The following is a 23669-nucleotide window of genomic DNA, read 5'->3' on the forward strand; positions in this document are numbered from 1 at the left end:
AAGGACATTCCTAGCACTCCTCAAGGTCACACTTTGAAACATGATAAAGAGAAACTTTCTAAATCATCAACTTCCTTCTGCTAAGGAATGACTGATGGGTTTTAATTCTCCTTATTTTCGGAGGCTTCTGGCAGAACTTTGACATTAAATATTCAGTGAAATATAAGTAAGGTTTGAAAACGCCTGCTCTGAAAGAGCTTGGAATCATTAGTGAGTGCATCTCATACTGCAAAAGTCTCTGTCTGGAAGGTTATGCATCGGAATAATCCATTTCTTACCTCAAAAAATTATCAGTTTATTTGTCAGCTATAGGGTACAGCCCCTCCATTTGAAGCATTTATGTATTTCTGTTACTTTCCAAGCTAATGTTGTTTGGGAAGGTCAGGGAAAGAAGCTCTTCTCACATCTCTTTCACAATCAAACTGACTTTACATTGGATGTAAAATTGAAACCCCTTCTTCAAACAGAAACAAACAAATAGGAAAAGGTTGAATTACTTCAGAAGGGTGCTGCATTGACAGGCAGTTTAGCTGAATGTTGCATTTGAAGAATATTTGACATCTCCAGTGCTGTGAAAGAGGTCAGGCAGTTCAAAAGAAGCCCTCTTGCTTGCTGGCTTCTAAGAAACCAATTCATTTTGTTACTATGGTGAAGTACGCAGAATAGATCACACATAATTCATTCCTCCAGAAACATTTTATTGCAAAAATATACTGGCTGTTTTCTGTAATATCAAATATGATTTCAGGGCTTGTAGACTTTGTTTCAGACAGGTTATGTTAGGAAATTACAGAAAATTGTAATATAGAAGAGATTTGAAATCTGCAGATGGAAAGCTGTGTATAAAAGTCAGAAATGTTAGCATTGTTTATACAGCAACTGCAGTGCTTGAGCACTAATATAATTATCTGCTGCCCTGCTTCCAATCCTAATATTGATGGGGTAAGAAACAGACCAGGTAATCTCCATTTTCACTTGAAGCATTTACTTTTAGTTGGTGTTGGGAAGGCTGATTTATAATTTACCCTATATTAAATATTTGCAGTTATGTGCAGAAATAGTCTTTGCCAGAAAGTACTATTGCAGAGGCCTTGCCTTGTATTTCTGGGGTCTACAATGAATGTACCACATGTTTCTCTAACCAAGATAATTCAGGCAGAAGAAGGTAACCAGGGTGACCCACCTAGCCAGGGTGACCTGAAGCTGGACATTGTGCAGGGATGGCCACCCCTGAGCAGCATCCAGCTGGATTGCTTCTTCCTGCACAACTTCACCAGTTTACACCGCCCTGTAGGACCCTTCTGCCACCACCATCATCTGCAGAGACATCCACACACCAAGCTTGTTGTCCCTCTCTCCTTCCATGCAGTAAGCCCTGACACAGAATTGGCCCCTGAGTTTCCTGGGTTATTGTTTAAGGCACTGCTTGCACCAGGCTGGCATCTCTACCTTTGCATGGAGACCATACAGAATGAAACCATGAAACTCACGTAAGGGAGTGGATTCTAAAGAGATGGAAACTCCTAGCAGATGCTCAGATGCTCTCAAGGTGAAAGCTTTGATTCTTTGATCTTTTTCCTGGCCTTTAGGGTGCTACACAACCTCTAGAGCTGGAAAAATGATCCCTTTACTGGTGAACATTGCAAGCTTTGTTCAGTATCTGCTGGGGAAACAAACCTTCATGGCGTGCTGGAGCACACAGAAGGGAATCTGAAGGTCCTGAATTCAGCTGGTCACAGACGAGTAAGAGCAAGTCAAGCTCAAAGGGGCAGAATTACACAATGCTGTCACATGGATGAGACAAGTGCATCCCACATCCATCAGAAACAGAAGGAAAATAGAAGCAGAATAAAAGGGAAAAAATAACAAACAATTTTCCAAAAACTAGATAGAACTTTTTCTGTGTCAAGTCCTCTCTGAATCAAGGAAGGGTTTTGCCCTAGTAAGGGGAGGTTTGAAATGAAAGGCTCATGGCAACAGAAAGAAATCAGCTCCACAAGTACATAATATTCAAATGAGTTTTACATAACTACTCTCCTTTTCTTCCAACTTTCATCTGCATGAAAGAACAGCAGAAAACCAAACAGAATGTAAGAAAACCAGCCTGAAGGCCAGAGAACAGCCTTTCCCACTGCCTCTGTCAAATAAAGCACATATGTTCTCAATAAATCACACCTTAAAATAAACCACACTTACCAAAGCATATGAAAACCAAAAGAAGGAGGACTGAGAGTGACCCACACAACCCTGTTCCCACCACACCAGCTGTCCTGATGAAGAATCAGAAGGAGCTCACCTCCACATCTCTGGCACATGACAGCTGTCCCTGTGATCCCACCCCATCACCCCAAAAGACCCAGACTTGAAAATACCCAAATGATTTTGTTACTAAGTCGGTCCAAACAAGCTTTACCTTGGTAGCAAGTAAACAAAACAAATTCACCTTCCAAGTTAGAAGCCACTGTAACTCCTGGCATTATTCATGGACTGTGTGATGAAACTCTTACAGAGCACATAAAGACCTTCCAGCAATTTCCATAGTCTCTTTATTGCCAGTATGTGGCACCAGTTGTTGTGAATCACTGTGGTTCATCAGTGTGGCCCACATGGTGGACTCCTGGGAGTCAAGGAAGGAGAAGACACAGCAGAGGGAGGCTGCTCAACATCCAGAGTGTGTAAATATGCTCAGTGGTACACTGAGGCAGGGCCAAGTGCCATCACCCATCTTCTTTTACTTTCTGAAAGGGACCAAGAGGAAGATGGGTCTAGTGGGGCACAACATTCCTATTTCTAAGCTGGTATTAATTTTATTTTTTTATATTATCTGAGTGTCTCCTCTTGACTTGGTTGAATTAGACTGTCTTTTCCTCTCCTGACTTTTTTTCATGTTTTGCTTTGAAAGTCTGTTTTACATGGTACCCCTCCCGTTGTTTACATGTGTGTGGGCAGAGGAGCCAGACTATGGGGTGGCTGCTGTCAGACAGGGTAATAGAAAAAAAATCTTTGCTTACCTATTCCTCTGAGAGAGCTAATGAGTCTTTTCTCTGGGCTGGACCTCCTTGGTATTTCAGATATGGGTAAGCAAGGAAAATAAAATCTTGATGAGACCTACAATGGCATGATTATTGCCTTAAAATGGAGTGACCACTCAAGTCAGGTTGTAATATATCTGTAAAATACAAGAGTTAAATAAGAATATAGATTACTTTCCTGTGTTACAGACTTTAACTTTCCTCCTTTTTTCTCATTCAGCTATAGGGTAAGACCATTTTCAGTCTTCTTCCTGTAAGACTTCAGAAAAAGGGTTAAAAATTGAGTGAGATTCTCACATACTCTGCAGCCCCTTTAACAAGGCAGAAGCACATGCAAAGACTCAAGGACAATGCCAGTAGTACAGAGGCAGGACCCAAATGCCCATCACCTCTCCCAAAACACTGTTTGTCATGGGCAGAGGAACACCTTGCAGACCATGGCACTCAACGAGGATGTTTTGGGAATGTAGGCAGAGGGAGGTCTAGAAAGGATCAGGTTTTGTAACTCTTTGGTTGGAGCAGCCATGGATGGCTGAGGCATGGTTGGAGAGGAAGTTACACTTCTCTGAGGTTTGGGTTGAAATGCAAATATTTTCACCTATTGCAAGATAGACAACAGCTTCTTCTAGTCACCATTGGTCTGGAACTATTTTAAACAAAAGCAGGAAAAAATCCATTCCTAGAATGATTGTTCAGATGGAGAACTCTGTTTATGAAGGCAAAACAAATTAGCTACAGTGGCATAAATATCTTCCTTAATTTCAGAAATAGCTTCCTTTGTGCCAGATACCTTCCCTTGCCATTTTAGCAGGAATCACAAGGATTCTCCATCTGGACAGGCACAAAGCTGAGCTGTAGAATTTGATGGCTTTGTCCCTACTATTACACGATCTTCAAGTGTAAATTTTCTTCTCAAAATGAAAATTCAACTCATTAAATCACTCACTGGTAAGACAGGCAAAGGATGGGAAACTAAAAGCTTTTTAACATCCTTATTCTGCATACACAAAAAAAAAAAAAAGATAAAGGCAATACAGAAGAGTGGTAGGTTCCCCATGAACTTCATATCAGACTCTCTGCCTTCTCATATGTGACAAAACTCTGTTTTTAATAAACTGCCTATTATAGTTCAGAGTCTCTGCCAAATGTTTACAGCATTGCCCTAAGTAACAAGTCTGAGCCAAGGGACTTAATTAAATCTAACCTGCTTTTTCAGTTATAGGATAGTCCTTTAACATCAAAAGGCAAGTGGACTTTGTTAATAAAATCTGAAATCACTTTTTGTTTAAGGGAAGTTCTTTACTCCTCACTGCATACAATCAGTTACTTCTTAGAAGGCATATAGTATTTTCACAGGTAATTTCCACAAGCCTTTACAGAGTTTACAACAATTAACATAAGTTTTGGTGTTCTAGCTTTATATGATAATTTCAGATTTCATACTTTCTTGCTGAGCTGATTCACAGACCCCAGGTTGCAGGGAAGAACTAAAAAAAACTTAAAGAAAAATATTTATACAGGGTGTCCTGTTGGTTCACAATTTTTAAATGTCCTTACAGCTTTAGAAGCCTACCTTTCTATTTTGGAGCACTTAGTTCTGCATATATTGCAATGTTTTTTACAATTATCTCAAAGGAGGTTCTACATATGAGGGCTTTTGCTAACCACAAAGCTGATTTGGGAAAGGTGCTGGAGAGCCATCTGAAAGTCTTGTATGGACAAACGCAGGTGACATGGCCACTGGTCCCTGCACACAGATACACACCTGCTAAGTGAAACTGGATCAGGGTTTTCATTCACAGCACCTCATGGCACATGCTGTTAATGTAAGATGAGGTCGATGCAGCTTCTATTGATGTGTTGGGCTAGAAACTGGAGTGATCAGACCTGGCAGATGGGCTCAACCCCAGGCTGAAGTCCTGCCTGACTCGCTGGCAAGAGAAGGGAAGGCTGCTGTGCTGATGGTTTTGCCTCCATTGGCACAGGAGGAACTGGCACCCCCAGCCTGTGCTGCTGCCTGAGCACACCAGCCTCTGCTATTGTGCCTTTAGAGTATAGGGCAATAGAGCAGGTGTTTTCCCAAGTAAGAATGGTTTAATGCCTTTCTCCTCTCTCTAAGCGGAAGTTTTAACTTCCCTGTGTTCACATTGTTAATCATTTACATCCTAAACCCAGCCTGACTCTGACACCCAGACTGTGCAGGTCAAGTGCAGCTGCCTGGCAGGCCTGGAGATGTCAGTGACGTAGGCTGCACCCTCCACCGCCCTGAGAGTGGAGCTGGGCAGCTCTTGCATGAGGATAAGGAGGAGGGTGAAGGCAGTAATTAGCTCTAGGGACATCTGCAAGAACAATGAATCACATCTGTAACATCACAGGTCAGGTGGGGCTGGCTGGCAGCGAGGAGTTACAGCAGAAAAAGTGTGGCCAGCAGGACCAGGGCAGTGACTGTCCTCCTGTACATGGCACTGCTGCAGCTGCACCTTGAATCCTTTTCAGTTTCGGGGCCTTCATTGCAAGGAATACATTGCGGTGATTGTAGAGCTGGAGCACTTCCAGAGACAGACGAAGAAGGTCTGAAGGACAAGTCTTGTGTGAGGAGCTGCTGAGAGAGCTGGGAGTGTTAGCCTGGAGAAAAGGAGGCTCTGGAAGGATCTTATTGCTCTCTACAGCCATCTGAAAGCCAGGTGAAGGTTAATCTCTTCTCACAAGTAATAGGTGGCAAGACAAGAGGAAATAGTCCTAGGGTGTGCCAGAGAAGGTTTAGATTGGATATTAGGAAAATTTTTTTCATTGCAAGAGTTGTCAAGCATTGGAAAAGGCTGCCCAGGGAAATGGTGGAATCTCCATCCTTGGAGGTATTTAGCAGACTTACAGATGTACCACTTAGGGACGTGTCTTAGTGGTGGCTCTGACAGTATTAGTTTCATGGCTGAGCTTGATGATGTTAAAGGTCATTTCCATCCCAAACAATTCCAAATCTGTGAGTCTATGATTCTGCAGCTGAAGGTTGCAGGTTGGTTTGCTTCTCCTCATTCATTTGCCTGCATCTCATACAGCCTTCCCTGGTCCAGCTGGTGTGCTGACCATAGTAAATGGCCACTTGGAGGTCTCACAAGCAGGCCAGTGCAGAATGGAAAAGGCTATTTAGAGAGCTCATGACACCCCAGCTCCAGAAGGATGCTCACAAACAATGGGACAAAGCCTCAGCTGTCCCCATCCGGTACTGGGAGTAGTCCTGCTTCAAGCTGCAGCGTGGACTAGGGATCTCCAGCCATCTCTGGCAGACAGTATTTCAACTGATGCTGTGAAGTTATTCACCTATTTTTCCCACAGCCACATTTGCTCAGTTTCCAGCTCCACCTCTAAATGTGGTACTGATGCATTCAGCCCACTTGGATAATGCCTGGAAAAAAAACAGGTCTTCCCAGTGTAAAATGAAGGCAAAGCCCGGTATTGTGATTTGTGCAAATACATTTGAGTTCAGATGCTTTTTCTTTTCCACAAACTGTTTTTTTCTGCTCCATACACTGAGGTTTATAAACTCTTTGTCATGGCATTCATGTGTCCTTACACCTGTGCAAAACTTTCCAGCCTTGATATGTAAACAGCTGAAGACTGCCTCGGACTCTTGAAGACTGCGTTTTGGGATAGCTGACTGCTGCATGTTATAGTGGTGACGAATCCTTATTAGATGCTTAAGGGATGACTTTGCTTTCTTGCCATCTCCATCTGATTTTGAGGCGTAATGGCAAAATCACCAGAGCAGGCTGTGGGAAGAGCAGGCTGTGGGAAGAGTGATGCATTCCTGAGCTGGGTGAAACAACTGGTTGTGTGGAGTGTTTGCTTGGGATCACATAAACACTTCAGACTTGAAAGAACCACAGTTTCTAGATCCCAGTTTGTTTATATTTAACTTTGTAGATTTTGCTTACATGTTTTGCTAGTCTAACTCTTGATGCTATACTGGTCTGACTGGATTATGTCAAAATTTACTGTTTACCTGCACGAAGGTACAAATAGTGGTATATTGCAATGAAATGTTTTGTATGCAAATGAAATGCTCAAGCTGTTCATTAGGTTTGTAGAGAACAAATCTCAGTGACACCGAAGGGCCTTGGTAACAATTACTGTCCAAGCTGGATGAAAAACGGTGTACATTAAGACAGTCAATGTGAGAATTCACCTCAAAGGAAACTTGAGAGCCTGAACAGACTACCAAGAGCAAGCTAAATCATAATGCAGCTATTAGCGTTTTTAATATATGGTGGCACTGATTTCATGCCCTCGAGGAAAACCCCTCTGCTGCTCATACTTTGATTCTTCCATTGCTGTCGTGGGTGCATGACACTTGTTCTAGGGACGACCCTCCTCCGGTCCCCAGGTACAGCAGGAGGACGCGGGCACACGCCCGGCGTTGCTCGCGGCCCCCCTGGCTCGGCAATAAACGCGTTTTTATGGGGCGCGCTGCGGCCGGACGGGCGCGGGGTCCCCGCCTGCGCCCGAGGGGGCGGCCGGAGCGGGGCCCGGCGGCCGCCGCCGCTGCGGGGAGGAAGGAGCGGCGGGCGCGGCCGGACCCCCGCCCGCTCCGCCCCGCGCCAGCGCCCCGCCGCCCCCGGCCGGGCGGGTTGCGGGAGGGAGGCGGCGAGCGGCAGCGGAGGGAGGAGGGAGGGAGGGACGCGGGGCGGGGCGCAGCCGGCGCGGAGAGGGGCCGCTCCCCCGCCCGCTCCGCGCCCGCCGTCGGTGCCGGTGAAGGCGGCGGTGGCGGTGCCGCCGGCTCCCGCCGCCCCCCCGGTCCCGGCCCCGGCCCCGGCTCCGCGTCCCTATGGCCGGGCAGGAGTGGGACTGGTTCCAGCGCGAGGAGCTCATCGGGCACATCAGCGACATCCGAGTGCAGAACCTCCAAGGTAAACCAACACCCCCGCAGAAACCCCTCCCTCCGCCCCCGCGCCGCCCCGCTCCCCGGCCCCTGCTCTCCCCGCGCCGGTCCTTCCTCCCCCGCCCGCCCCCCGGGCCGCCGTGCGCGGGCTCCCGCAGCTCCGCGGGGCGGGGGCGGCGCGGCTGCGGGGCCGGGGGAGGAGGAGGTCGGCGGGGCCAAAGTTTCCCCCGAACGCGGCGCCTGCCCGTCCGGCCGCGGAGATCCCCGGCGCTGGGGAGAGCGGCGCCGGGCCCCGGGGCAGGGACGGGGCGCGGGGGCTCCGCCGCGTTGGGGATGCTGCGGGGGTGGCACTGTCTTGTTCCCCTGGGCGCTGCTGCCACCCACAGCCTCTCCCGAGGGCCGTCGGGGTGAAGGCTGCGGGCTCTGGCTGGGCTCGGGGGAGATCTGGGTGGCCGGGGGCACCGGGGCTCACCGTGCCGCGGGGTCCCCGTGGGGCCTGGCCGGGGCGCCCCAGCTGAGGGCAGAGCCCGCCCGCCGCTCCCCAGCGCACATCTGGGGTCACTCGGCCGCGGTCAGGGCACGGCTCCGCGATTTGAAGCGAAGCCGCTAACTATCAGAGGACTAAATTTGATGTATCTTCTAATAAGCTACTGTTGAATAAACATGGACAGAGCTTTTGGATAAATCATTTGCGAGACGCTCTCCTGTTCTGCCACAGGGGGAAGGGATGCAAATACCTGGCTCTGAATGTAGATCGGTATCAATGTAGCCGTAGTAGTAGATCCTCCAAAGTTATGTTTGCCCCTCACCAGGTAACTCCTCGTGACAAGAAAGGACAGCACGATTCGATGGAAGAGGAAAAAAACAGCAGTGGTTTATGGGAGAACAACTTGTTCAGTGTAACATACTGATCTTAATCAATAGCTCACATAATACTGCGATGTATCTTCATGTTCCATAAAAATAATAGACTTGAATCAGAGGTCATTATCTCTTCCTGGCTGTGCATAATTATATTAAGGCACTGTCTACTGGCAGAGCAGTACAATTGCTGGAAATTAGTTTCGGTTTGGATTGATTATAGAAGATATATAATTTATCAGAAAAGAGAGTCAAATTAGCCATTCTTTCAGCTCTGGTGTATTAATGCAGTTAGCTACTGATGGGGTCACTCCACATCATTTTGACTGCATCATCCTAACCTCTGAAATTCAGATTGTGAGTACAGTCAGGGCCGTTGATTGCAGGTTGCATTCCCCTCGGGTTTTGACCGTCTCTCGTTACATTGTAGCTCTATGTTTCTGGCTTCTGTCTCAGACCCGTTCGGTGCTGTGTTAACATGGCCGGCCTGCCTCTGATCTCTTGCTGCTCAAAACTGTAGTCATTAAGCCTAGTTTAATCCTTAATTCATGGGCATCTTTGAGAAGGAATACAAAAGTAATCTGTTCCTAGAAAGAGCAGTATGTTTTGGCTTTGCCTTTCAGTTATTTGTGAGAGAATGGTTAATTTCTCTTTCTGGCACTTAAAATGCATGTGTACAGATGCACACAGCCTTATCTAAAATTCCTGTAGCTGTGTAGGAGAATGTCATCCTACAGAGCAAATTCCTTTGAATGACATTATGTTCATGAAAAAACCTCCTGTTCTCTTCTTATCATCCAAGAAAAATTTTGAAACATGTATCACCTTGCTTGCACTACTAAATAGGTTTTTAAGAAGCTTCATGCCTCACACGAGCTCTTATAGGGCAGAAAAAACATTTGTTCTAAGGTGCTGCTCCAAAGCAAGTGATAATAGCAGTCACAAAAAATATGATTTTTAACACATAGTTCTCACATTATCTTCTAGAGATGAAAAACATTTTACAGATGGCGAGTCTGATACTCGTGAGAGTGTGATTTTTGTCGCTTGGGAGCTTGGTGGCAGAGCATGGTGCTTCTCTTCAGAACAGTTTCTTGTAAAATAGCAGCATATGCTCTATGCTCATATGAAGTAATTAAACTTTCTTCTGCTTTATAATTCAAAATTCATTCTCTCCTCTCAAAACAATGCCATCTGAATAACTGCTAGTATCGTTGTCTATCAGTTGCAGAATCAATAACAGCTTTGATGTGCTAGAAAGTCAAGAGTTTAGGCTGAAAAACTAGGTGAGGACAACACAGCGTTTCCATCAACATCACCAGATCCCCCCATGGCCCTGCTGCCCAGAGCCACATGAAGGACCTCATGCAGTGAAGGTCCCTGTCTGCTGCTGCATCTCCAGCTCTTGCAGTGCTCTCTTGTAACACCAGCTGTGTTTAGAGTATCAAGTGGATGGTTTGTCTTATTCCAGAATGCTCCCATTCAGAGGGATATTTTGCATATGTGGAGGTCCCTCCTGGTCTCTGGAGAACCAATCATGTTAATACAGACCCAAGAAGGAGTAAGGAGAAGATGGGAGGCACCAGCTAAATATTTGCAGATATGAACAACGCATGCAAACACTGGCATGTCTGCATGCAGGGGTGGAGACTTCTGGGCTGAGCCACAGAGCCAGAGAAATGTGAGGTGTGCAAGGCAGACAGAGGCAGTAGAGCCATGCTGTGTCCGGGCCATCCTGCCCAGCTTGGAAGTGCTGGAAAAGCCCAAGTGCTGATGACTCAAGGGAGAAAGGGTCCTGAGCAGCCTAGCTGATATAAAGGTTTCTGCAGGAATCATACAGACATCTGCTGTAGTAGTTTTCCATGCCCTTTCTGCCTGTTTTAAAAGTGAAAATTGTTTATTTCTTTTGCAAATTTCTTCATTATGTCTTAGCTAAACTATAGAGCATCTCTGACATGAATTCTATTTGAAGACAGCATATGTTATTTCAGTCTGTTGCATCTTCCCTCTCTAGCTTGGTTGTTCCACATCCAGGAAGAATCCAAGATGCTGGGAAATGTCTGCTCTCATGAAGATGCTTTTGCATCTTGCATCTCAGTTTGGTGGCATTATCCCACCAAATTGAGATGTTGGTGCATGTGCTGGCTGCAGAAGTAGCTTCAGGAACTATATGTTCTGTCATGGGTGAAATTATGGCTGCTGTGGGTTTTTCAGCTCTTTCATAGGGAGACTAAAACTGACAGCAAGGGGTGAAATTTACTAAATTGGCTGAACCATGGGGGTGGAAAAAAAGAATGAGTTTAAAAATGGAATTACATCTTGATATTTAGGCATGTAATTATGGGCTTCTATTTTCCCTTTCCATCAAGAGATTTGCTATTTTATTTTTTAAAAGTAGGAAGTGACATTTCAAAACTGTGTCGTCTAAGTGATGCTAAAAGCCAGGCGCAATTCTTCCATTCTCAACAGAGGTGATTTCAGAGAACAGAAGCAGAAGTGACAATCTAATGGAGAAGAGGAGAGAGGAATATAAAGAAGGAATAAACACTAGGTGTGGCAATACACAAAACCAAGTTCCTCCCTCCCAGTGTGCTCGGTTTCTAAATGCATTTAATAAATTGATACCCTCGTGCTCTTTGTTCTGTTTGTATATTCTCCATAGTGGATTTCTCCACATACTGAGAGAGAAAAATGGAAAGCCTGCACAGACTGTACGAGCACATCATCAAGCAGGGGAACGTTCAATAATTAATTTCCTGCCAGGAGATGTTTTTTTCCTCTTTTTTTCTTCCATTACGACACCACTGGGAACATTTTGTTACAATACAAGAATATTTTAAAATCTTCTGTAGTGTAATCTTGATTTAGGATCATCAAAATTATACTTCCTTGTGTGGTGAATTGCACTTGCTAGAAAGAAGCAACATCCTCATCCCCTTTTAGACCATGTGTTGGTTGCGTGCTTTGCAATAGTCTAAATGTGTGTTGAATAGTACATATCTTTCCTTCCATTCCTTGGAATGAAACATGTAGAGATGAATAATTGTGCAGTCAGATGTATCATCTCTGGCAAACAAGTGCTGCTACCACAACTGTAAAATAATTATGGTTTAATATTCATTTTGTATATTTCTAATAGAGTAGATGGGCTGGGATGGTAGAACTCTATCACTCTGCTATCAGAGGACAAGTCAAGGTCCTGCTGCTCCTTATTTCACTACTCACTCAGGGTTTGATCCAGAACTCACAGAAACCTGTACATGTTTATTCCTTGGTTTCTGTAGATTTCAATATTTTTTTGAGTTTCATTCTTGCTCTGCTGAGGGGTACATGGCCTTCAAAAGTATTTGGAGGGCTACACAGTAGTATATTGTAGCATTGACAGAAATAATGGAGAAAAAGAAGGGTGACAGACTGGAAGAAATAACGTGAACAATATCAGCCCCATTGGTTCCCCTTCCTTGCCATAGTTTATATCTCTGGGTGGATCACTCAGTCGTAAAGTCCCAGCACTCTCTGATTTTGCTTGACTACCTGTTTGGATCCTTGAGATCTAGACTTCATAAGCTTTGGACAGTAGTAGAAACTATAATTGTCACTAACATGAATCTCAGCATCTTATGAGGCGACGGATTCTGAAGCCTCTGTCTGAAGAAGTAATACAAATGCCTAACTCACACAAGTTAACTCTGGCAGTGAGAATATCTTTACTTTGTGGGGGCTTAAGCATCACTGATGCATGACCAAAGGCAGGTACTATAGTCAGTCTTGAAAATGTTTCTCTCTGTACTTTTTATTTATGTATGAGGCTTATTTTTAATGACTTTTGCACTTAACTACAGAGAGTAATAATTTTCCTTTAATTACGAGATACAGCAGCATTCAACTTGTTTGCTGTAGTTTGACATGCTTTTCAAATACATGGAAATTTCATAAGTACAAGGAAACCTTTTTAATGTATCCATTCGTTCTGACAAAAGTAAGGTGCTGTAACTTCATTACTTTAACTCTTCTATAACTTGTCACCATACTCAGCAGGATTTCATTCTGCCTGTAGGCACGTTCATTTAGTGGAGTTCTTAGTAGATTCAGGTGACATTTGGAAAGATTAAATTGTCTGGAGAGCCTTAGGCAAAGCACTGTATAACTACAAAGTGATCCTATTCTATATAAAAGTTAAGTTAAATAGGCCTGAGAATTATAAATGGGAACCCCCCAAATAAAGATTCAGATCCAGGCATAAGAAGCCAAAGTTAATGCTGGAAACCCAAGTGTCCTAGTGGGCATGGTCTGTGTAAGGGCAGTCTCTTACCTGACAGTATTTGTCAGCCATGGAAGGAAGACTTACCTGCTCCAGATGTAGGAAACCCTGGCACTGAAATAAAGGAGCAGTAAGAGGTGAGACAAAGTGCAGATTGCATGTTTTAACATGCAATTTTAACAAGGTTAATGCCTGATTTCTCTAACAAATTAGAAGTCTGGGCTCTCTGTCCCATTGAATGGATGAAATGACACCAAATTCAAATCATGCCTAGTAGCTCCACAGTCACATGAACTCACTTGTGTACTGACACCTTGTCTTAAGAGAGTCTCTGTTTGGCAACTGCATGGACCTGACTCGAGGCATGGGGTTGATGTGCTGTCACTTACCAACATCACCTTCTCTGTCTTTTCTGGGTGAGCTGTTGTTCAAGTGCCGACCAGTCTCAGCATTAGGAAAGCTGGTGAGATCTCAGATCATATCCCTTGCCTGAAGTAATAGTTTAAAAATGACAGCCTTCAAAATACTGTGTTAAAACTAGTGATGATTTTAAAATATAATGGACTTTTCATAGTTCTCCTGCTTGTTTTTTGTTTTGCCCACATGATTTGGACAGAAATTCAAACAATTTTCTTTCTCCTAAGGATAATTTCAAGGTTATGTCACTTGCCTTCTGAAGTATGTGTAGCATTTATTTTGAAAATATTACAAAGAGATGACTTGATTTCCTTTTTCTTACTTTTAAAGACAGACTTCTCTTGGACTAGAAGAAGCAATCTTGGGCATTTTGGCTTGTCAGTGTCCATTTAGATATTATTTGTTTATGTCTGAAGTTGTTGAACCTTACTGTTGTTTCAGAATTATTCTTAAGGGCATATGTCTAAAGGGAAAGAGCCAAATATCTGTCTTGTCATATAGAAATCAAAATTATCTCAAAACTGTATTTAGGAGCAGAAATTATCTGATGGGCAGTGAGATGTGTGTCAGTGCTGGGATGGTGAAGGGCATCACAGCACCTTATAAGAAATAAGTGTCTTTTTCTACATGTCTCTGTACCTGTTATTCTATTTTTATATCTCCCCAGCCAGTTAAATGCAGGGACTGTAGGTGGAGGATTGCAGGATGAATTTTACTTCATTATAATTGCTGCATATTTCTGTGCAAAGAGCTGAGCTGTATTTTAGCTGTAATTTGAAGCTGTATAGCCATGAACAAAAGTTTAAATTGGCATCTTCTAGTGATGGTTGTAATAGCAACAGCCTGGATAGCTACAGAGTGAGTGCCTGTGGACCTGTAAGCTTTAAGCAGAGGATTTCTTTATAAAACCAGAAATCCCACCGAATCTGAATAGATGTCATCAAAAACACTTAAAAGATAACTCTAATCCTGTGCCCATTACTTAATTTGATAGCATGATTCAAGACATATTTGTTATAATAATGTAGTACTTTGAGGGATTCTATTAATTTTCCACTAATTATTTTCAGACATAAATTAAAATATATTTTTTGTCGTAGTATCTTGAAAGTTACTCCTGATGTTGGTCAATGTAATTCAGACCTAGTATACTTCTGAGGAATGAGTTACCTTATTTTTTATACTTTTAATACTAGCATCTCTTACTGTTAGCAGTGAGAAATGAGACCTTTCTAGACTTTCTAGCAAATCTAGTGTTGATTTACTTCATTATGTTTTTCCTCTTTTTGTAGTGTAATTGGTAATATAACTCCAGTTGTTTACAAAATAAATGTTCATTAAATATGTTGTCACCGAGTTAATTTTAAAAACAAAGATTTATATACCAATCATTTTTATATTTAATGCATTCATCCTTTTGGATCTTCATTTTATCATAATTAAGACTGTGGAGGTGAATGCATTTTGTAGTGTCCAAAGCTGCTCTTATGTAAGTGTCCATTTCCAGGAAACATGTCTGTTTAGATGCTCCATATGTCTGAGTTCCTCTTGAGCCCTGCTAAGGTCAGAGATGCTTTACCCACACCCAAGGAATGGCCCAGATCCATTTTTACTCTTCCAGCCTGTTTGTCCTAAGTTTTCTTCAAGAGATGCACGTAACAGTGCACTAACCCCCCTGACGACTGGGAGGCCATGTGTTATTCATATGTTGTGAGAGCCATATCACAGCCTGAAGTGTCCATTTCACAGGACTCCAGCTGAAGCTCTGAACCGTGGCCAAAGCAGAGGGAGTAGTTATGTGCACAGGCTGTCTTTCTGTTGTGCACTAATGGCCAGATAAAGTATTTTGCCATTTTGTTTCAGTCCTTTTGAAGAACCCCCTAATGTATGTCAATTGGTGTTTGGTGTATGCTGTCAGGGTAGTTCACAACTGAGGGCTTATTATGCTTCTCTTGGCTCAGTGAAAAATAGGAAGGGCAAGAGAGACCTGGCTCTGTGACAAATGAAAGCAGTGCCAATGAAGATAACTTAAAATATGATTCTTCATATGACTGCATCTGGACACATGATTAAAGTTTTCTGGCTCTTACTGATGTTCATGATAAACATGAACTGCAGTTGTAACTTAATAAAGATATAGCATTTATAAATAACATAGTATGAAATGTCCACTTCAGACTTATTGTCTTAAATACAAGGAATGAAACATAAATCTGTCTGGGCTGTTTGCCCAGGGAGAGTAACAAAGCAAACAGAAGCAGGCCCATGGGGAAGAGTGTGGTCCTCAGGAACCTAGATAGTGCAGGAGGGACTGTGGCCAGTATTTTCATGTCTTACTTGAACTTGGTGAAACATAAAAATCCTGCCCAAATGAGAAGATGATCTTTCAGAGACAAAATTCTCATTGACTCTCGCTTTTTGATAAGGCCTATTTCTGGTACAAAACCTGAGAGATTCCAAGAGTAACTGGTAAGAGTAGCTGGGAAACATTTGGTCCCTCTCCTTGTTCTCAGGTTTCAGGCTGTGTAAGGGACTTCCTGGCCCGATAATTAGTGCCACTGAACAACATTTAGTTCCTGTTGCTCTCATTTTTTTTCTTTTTCTTTTTTTCTTGTTTGCTTTTTGTTTGGTTGTTGTTGTTGGTTTGGGTTTTGGTTTTTGTTTGTTTGTTTGTTTGTTTGTTTTTAAGATCTCTCTGGATACAGGACAAAGGATTATTTGAAGTTTTAGATTCTTGCCTGAGCTTTTCTGTTTCTTCCCATTATAGAAAAAAAAGTTGTTAAGGGAGTTGATGTTGGTTAAAAGAACTTGTACTCAGTCTTCTGACAGAAGTTGTTTGGTTATTGACATTGGAAAGAAGACAGAGTATGATTTTTTACTGGCTAAACTGCATTTCTTCTTGTGAAGGTAGACAGTCTTTTTGACATACTAAGTGCTGGCCTTTCAAAATTTCAAAACATTATGTGTTTCCTTATCAGAAGGATTAAAGAAGATAGGAGATCTTCATTCAACAACTGTGTGTATGAAGAGAGGAAGCACCATGTTCTGGTTGCTAGCACAGCTAAGGGATGCTGTAAGATCCTTTGTCTAAGCTGCAGCTGACAGTATCAGTCATCATGAGTTTGTTTTAATTTAAGAATTTGAAGGTTGCACCAGTGTGACTCCTGTGAAGTCAGGAAGTGGTGGATGGGTTGACCCTGGTGATGGGAGCCCATTTCTGCAGGAGAAGGACGGTGCATGCTTCGTGTCCACACCCAGCCAAGAGGGGCTGTTCTCAGGTGCTGAGAGATCCCAGTGTAGCTGGGGAGGTCTGGGAAGCTGATATCCATCTGTCTCAAAACTGGAAACTAATTAACACAGCAAGTTATATTCAGATCTTGTTTTAACTGGTCAGATCTTAGTTCATTTCAAGTCCTTGACACCCTTTAATTTTGGGAAAGGTCAAAGCATTATTTCATTGCCCATCCCACAGATGGCTCTAGAGCAATTGTTTTTCATGCAGGATCTCAGCTTTTTTCATGCACAGTGAGTCCTTTCCTTTATGTTGAGGCTGATTACGAAAGCCAGTTGCAGAAGCAGTCTGGATGCCCACAGCAAGTGCTGATGAGACCCCCTTGCTGCGTCACTCAAGCCAGTAAACAGTTTTGTCATTTAGGCACTTAATTATGAACTGCATGTTCACTTGACCTCTTATATTCTCATTTCACTAATGAACCAAAGCTTAGGAAGAGTGACTGACTTCAGAGCTGCAGCAGTTTGGGCTCTTTGAGCCAAAGTTTCCACTCATTTAATTTATCATACTAATGATCAGTTTTGGAGCCTAAACACAGGAGCTGCATGGAAAATACAGCGTAATGTGCTAATGTGATGGCCACATGACAGAAAGATTGGTGGGGGCTGCTCACTTCTTGGCTTTCTGGTCCTGCTACACATGTCTATTCGTGCATGCAGCATCCTTAAAGAATGAAGGGGCTGTTATGGATGTGGAAGTAGGATTTAGAAATTCTGGTTTTACAGAGAGGGTCCAAACTCGAGTTCTGATACTCAGATAATATTGATGCCCAACGGCTTTCTTTCTTACTGCTTTGTGTTTGTCTTAACTCAAACTGAAATATGTTCCTACTGCATTCTAGCAGGCATTTATTTCTATTTTTTTAGTGTTTGAGTCTCTCATGTTTTCAATGTATTTCTCTAGATGACACCCTTAAGTTAAGCTTGAGGATAAGACACATGAAAGCCAGAGGATTGATTTAAATTATCCAGAGAATCTAATGACATACTTTTCTATGTATGAACATGGAAAATTTTGGTGGAGCAGGCCTTGAATCTTGGTATTCTCTTTTCAACGTGACCATTGGAACTACCTGACCAAATTCCTTTCTTCACATCTTCTTCTCTCCTTCACTATGTTACAGCAAAAGCTAACAATGTCCCCTAACAATTCACGTGAAGTGTAACACATATATACTGCCTTCTCCATAGTAAGGCTGATAATTACCATGAAGCTACAGACCCATCTTTCACCCCAGTATGTGGTGTTCTCACGTTTGGTGGCAGGTGGTTCCCCTCTGGGTTTGCATGTGCTTGTTGGTGTTCTGTGCAGTGCACACCAGTTGGTGTGAAGGTTAACTGCAATCAGATTTCAGTTTGGCTTGACTTGGGGTTTTTTAAATGAAAGAAGAACAAAATATTTGTAGAATGGAATAAACCTGCTTTGTTCTACTTTTTCCCCATTTGTGAAGATGTATTTTTTTGATGTCTCATTTTGATAATTTCTATGAGTTACTAGTTATCATCTTCAGGTAGAAACTCTTTTTTTTCTTCAAGGGCTTTGGAGTTACCTCAGTTAAGATCCAAATTAGCTGTGCTCCCTCTGGCCCTTTGTACTATGCTTTCAGTTCACTGAGTTTGTTACAGAAGTTTTGTTTATTTTGTTTTGAGTATGTGTTTCTAGAAAGAAGATAAAGTAAAGCTGGGGAAGGAAGAAAACTTCCTGCTAGATGGAAGAGGGTAATTAATGACAAGCATCTCCAGGAACTATAATTTGTTTTCTTTGAGAAATGTATGCTAATAAAAGCTTTCTGCTTGCATGCATAAATGAATCAGATTAAATTTTATCCCAGCATGAACTTGCTGTCAATTCATGCTCTTCAGTTCTTAGAATCATCCAGATGTTATTTTAACAGAGAGGAGTGCTATATCCATTGCCCTGAAACCCTGTCTGCCTTGTGCACAGGTCTGAAAGAGCTAGGTGGGGTAGAGAGGAAGACTAAGGAAGAGCTTGCCGAGGGCATGGAAAAGGCATTTTTATTTTGTGTGAATGTAGGGAAATATCTATCAAAGGATGTGTGTCTGCCCTGGATGATCATAGGAAGATGATCATATGTTCTGCAAGAGAAAGAAATCAGAGAGTTAATAAAAACAAAATTAGAAATAGGACAGCAGTCAGATGCTGTATTTTCTTACTGCAAAGGTCATAGAGGAATGAGGCAATTAATTGCCTAACCTTTAGAAGTGGTTTAGAATGGAAGCTCTGCAGTATCTGAGAGCGTAAGCTGCCTTGATTTGAAGCAAGTTGCAGCTGCTGTATTGTGCAGTTACAGCTTGATAAATAAGCCATTCTGGCCTGCTCCTGGAATATTCCTTTCCTTCTTTGTTCTCTATTCCCAGTTTCTCAAGCTCTTTGGTGTTTGGACATCTCCATCTAGGCTTGGTTTCATTGCCTGAGCAGAGCAAAGCATTGCTGTTTAGTCTCATTCTTAGAGATGAGTTATTAATACTAAGAGGAATGAATAAATGACAGTTGCTTTGCTGGGCACCTTCCCCCCACCTTCTCAATCTTTTTTCCACCAGAGCATGGGAAGTGCTGAGGCCTGGTAAGTCCTGAAATAGCCCCAAGTCTTCCCTGGGCAGGTTCTTCCCACTGCACACGGGCACTGGCTTGCGATCAGCATGTGCGTAGGAGCTGATCCATCACTTAAGGCTTCTTTGGGAACCCCAAAGAACAATAATATCCTGTTGACTAGGATTTTACTATTTATATCCATCAGCTGAGCAGCCACCTCCTCTGTCTCCTCCTTAGTTACCAGTCTGTAAATCTGTCTTTGGACCACATTGTCTACTGCATAGTTGACAACATGATTTTTAATTTCAAGATGAATTTACTTGAGACACTTAGAAGAGCAAATACATCGATGATGAAAGGCGTCAGCTTTTTTTTTTTTTTTTAATCTGTTCACTTTTTGGACATCAGACAAAGAGACTGGCAGGAAGCTAACCTAAAAAACAAAGGTTTTCATTAGGAAACAGTACAATAACAAGAGGAAAGTAATCAGATCCCTTATAGGTATCTGACTGTGAAGAAGTGCTGACATGCACCTGTCAGATAAAAGACTGAATCCTGCCACCCACATACTGTCCTGGCAGTTTATTTCTTTCTTTTTTTTTTTCACCCATTTTTTTTTTCTGCAGCAGATTTTCAGTCTCCTTGAGTAGAAAAAGTATCAGTTTCTTCCAGAAAAAACTGGCTTTGAAACATAAGGAAAAGCTGTCAAATTTAGCCTGGTATTTTCTAGGCTGTTTTTTCAAAGACGAGCTTTTTAAGAGAAGCTGTACAATTTAATTTGAAGAGAAAAAATACAGTCTAACCTGTGGGAGTCAGCTAGAGTGAAGTGAAAATAAAGCAGTTGTTTCACTGCAAGCTTTTATGAAGATTTTTGAGGCTGCTATCAGAAAGCAAAGTGTGCTAATAATGGAACTTAGTTACAAAATCCAGCTTCTTTTGTCCCAGTATGGATAAACCTCTGGACAGAGGGGGTTAAACCTGATCTGAATCAGAAAGGGCCATTGCTCCTCCTTGGAGCTAATTTTAACGGTTTGAATGTAGAACACTTAGTTCTGTAATTTTGCTTTTGTGCCATCCTGCATGACCAGAGACCGGTTCTTTTCTGAAGACCTTGCTAGTATATCCACCAAGGAAGCATCATATAGCTCTTGGCCTCTTGGTTCCCTCTTTTCTGCACTTTGGAATGTGATGGTTCTGCCCATCTCTGTTCTCCTGTGCTATCCTCAGCTCTGCCTTTTGAGGTTTTCCAATGCATATATGTTCTTCTTGTTAAAGTACTGCAAGTACTGTTCAGCACTTAAAAGGGAATTAGACTCAGAGAAACTGGTATGTTTTCTGAAACCATTTTTTAATTATAGTGAAAGCTATGTACTTATAGAAAGTTTGGAGTATTTTTGGTGCCATCTGGACACCTAAGCTTGGACAACAAATCACTTTTGACATAATGATGACAGTGTATAATACTGTGTTCTTCTAACCCATGTCTCATTAATGTGGAAGCACATGGATTTTCCTGCAAAATGGGGATTCACCATCTGTGCTAGTATTCTTTGCATGAAGTGAAAGCCTGTTCTTTGTGTTGTGATTGCAATGGACCCATTCTGCTTTCACTGCCTTCTCTCTTGGACCAAATGGATAGGTCACAGAACAAAATACCTCTCACCAAACACTACTTACTGCTAATGCTTATTTACCTTACATCCGACGTGGGAGCTGTTAAAGGTGGAACTCTCAGATTAAGTGACATTTTTCTGCTGTTCCCACTTTCATTTCTTTATGCTTTGACATTCATTGGCTTATTTGGGCTGGGACCTCTGGACTTGGGGAAACTGTGAATTCCTTGTATGCCCCTTGGAGATGTCAAAACCTAAGGGACAGTAGCATTAAGAAACAAAAAGTTACAGGCAGGTTCATAAAAGTTGTAGGAGAGAGTTGCCCATTGAGTGTGTTGCAGCTTGGTTTGAATGTTGCACATCAGTTATAAAGTAGCTTAGAGGTTATTTGCTTATACAGCTGGGAATGGTGTTTTCGTCTGATCTAAGGCTGGGGATCCTCAGCTTCACTGTGCTTTATCATTGATGTCTGAACTGCTATTTAAATTCTCCTGCCTTCATTGTGACTCCTTTTATATTTATGGAATAATAGTTAAGGTTCTTATAAAGAAGGTATTGCAAAGCAATCTTTTTACCATTATGTAATTTGAAGTATTACAAAAAAAGTGTTTATATGCTCTGAAACTTTATACCACTATCATATTGACGGATAGCTTCATTCATACTCACAAGATGGTACTGATGGTTTCCCCATGAAACCTGTCAAGCCTAGGGATCTTTCATCATCTTATTCTTTCTTCATCTCTGTCAAGTTCTTTGTTTTCCTACTGTTGGCACTGAGAAATAGATGGAACATCTTTAAATAATAAAATAAGTATATTAGCACTAAAAATTTAATCTGCGTCAGTAAATTTAATGATGTACTGTGACTGAGCAAAGTACAATTAAGGGGCAGATTCTATTTTCTTGTGCTTTCGGTAGTTTTACTTCTGCAATCTCATGGAGATAAGTTGCTTTATGGAAGATATAGATCTGTGTTTTATTAATGAGTTTTTATAGTAATTTTGATACATCAGTAAATAATACCAAAGGGGCAGGAAAGGGCAAAAAAAAAAAAGATTTTTTTTTTTGTAAATTGATTCAGAGTATCAGTTGATGGGTTAGACTCCTCTAAGGACACTGTGAGGGAAGACAGTTAAAACAGGACAGCAAGAAGATGCTGGGGCTGGAAGCTGGACAAGCTGGTGTAGAAGGAAGGTGCCTGATCCCTATGCTTTGGGGGCAAGTCCATCTTCAGACACAGTGAATGACTTACTGGATTTGGTAACAAATTTGAAACAGCAATAGCAAAGCCTTTCATAGGTCCTTAAGGCAAAATTCTGGTGAGGTTTACAAAGAAGAGCAGTGGCTGGTGATGGTCAGAAGGATATTATCATAGAATTGGCTGGAGTAGTATTTTCTGAAATTAGAGAATATCAGTAGGAGAGACTTGAACATGTAGGTAGACAAAATCCTATGATTTTGCCTGCTGGGATGAAAAAATCCAAAGCTGCTCACTGGGGACGTGGAGGAGGAGGTAGTTATAATATAGGAAGCACAAAGATTTTGATGCTTTGTTCATGACTTAAATCCACCAAACCGTGTACTTGGGCAAACTTCAATAACTATAAGCTATTAAGCTTGCCTTCATCCTTCCTACTTGTCATATGAATTTCTTTGCCTGCAGCTGGGATCTGATCTTGCACCCACTGAATTTTTTGCCATTGAGCTCAGTGAGGCTAAATTTGGCTACTGCAGTGGGGGAACTGCTCATCTCTGCCTGTCTCATGTGCACAGAGTTGCATGCTAAGGCTCTGAGCACACAGTGAGGGTCCTCAAAGGGCTGCAATGTGGCTGGAGGCAGTTTATATAAATGTATCTGCCTGCAGTTCAAAAACCTGAATGTACAGAACTATGTACCAGAATTAAATCTAGATCCTCGGATCAGCCTGATATCCCATACACTTGTCCTGGGTTGGCATGTTGCCAGGTGAGCCAGCAGCACACCTGTGCAAGAGGGGTGATGTGGAAGCCCCTGGGTGGATGTTGCAATGCTTTATGCAGTCATTTGCTTGGCTGTAGGAGTCATTCTTATGGCTTCTGGCCTATTTCTCAGCAAAGCAATTAGCAAGTCCTAAAGGTCTTGCCTCAAGGCTTTCACAAGCCATGAATTATACATTTGATTCTGTATCCTGCTTTTCCTTTCTCTAACATGCTCTTTCTCATCATGCAATGTCTTATTTTCCACTCCCATAAAATCTGACAGCCTGGTGCCCAGAGCAGGGGCACAGGAAAGCCTTTTTGTCATCTATTTCCAACATACAACTTCTTTAGTTAATTGGCTGGTTGATTTTTTTCAGGTAGTGTTTATGAAAGAAAGTCCTTGTTGCAGACAATGATATCTTTAGGCTATTCAGTGCCTTCCCTTCTGAGAGCAATACCAATCTGCAGGGCATTCAGCAGCAATAGCTGCTGCTGGCCTGCCACCATTAAAACACATGTTTAGAGTTTATTTACAGCACCATGGAGCCATCAACGTGGCCACTGCCACTCTGGTCTGGGGCAGCTAAGGAATAACATAGGCTGTATCAACATGTGTACCTTCAAAAGTTAATGAGAGTTAACTTTCCTGAAAGTCAGCCTGGATGCTGGTTCCCCTGAAGAATGAAGGGGGCTCTGCCTCAGCTGTTCATAGCTAAATGTAAACTGAATTACAGGTATTTTTTTCCTCTGCTGGTGTTCTACATGAGACAAGGTGTTAGCAGTGCGGATCTTCCATTGCACC

The 23669-nt window shown here is 42.4% G+C and overlaps 1 protein-coding gene across 2 annotated transcripts in view; it reads left to right on the forward strand.

The window, feature by feature from the left end:
* Positions 1–7769: 7769 nt before the first annotated feature.
* The window catches only part of CLMN (calmin), a 75377-nt gene continuing 59477 nt past the window's right edge, over positions 7770–23669 (forward strand). For both annotated transcript variants that reach the window (XM_053945553.1, XM_053945554.1), the window contains exon 1: positions 7770–7936. In XM_053945553.1, coding sequence (XP_053801528.1) covers positions 7855–7936 — 82 coding nt within the window. In that variant the 5' untranslated portion in view covers positions 7770–7854. The remainder of the gene's footprint in view (positions 7937–23669) is intronic.

This window comes from Vidua chalybeata, chromosome 6 (genome assembly GCF_026979565.1).
Source record: "Vidua chalybeata isolate OUT-0048 chromosome 6, bVidCha1 merged haplotype, whole genome shotgun sequence".
In the NCBI taxonomy this organism is placed as follows: domain Eukaryota; kingdom Metazoa; phylum Chordata; class Aves; order Passeriformes; family Viduidae; genus Vidua; species Vidua chalybeata.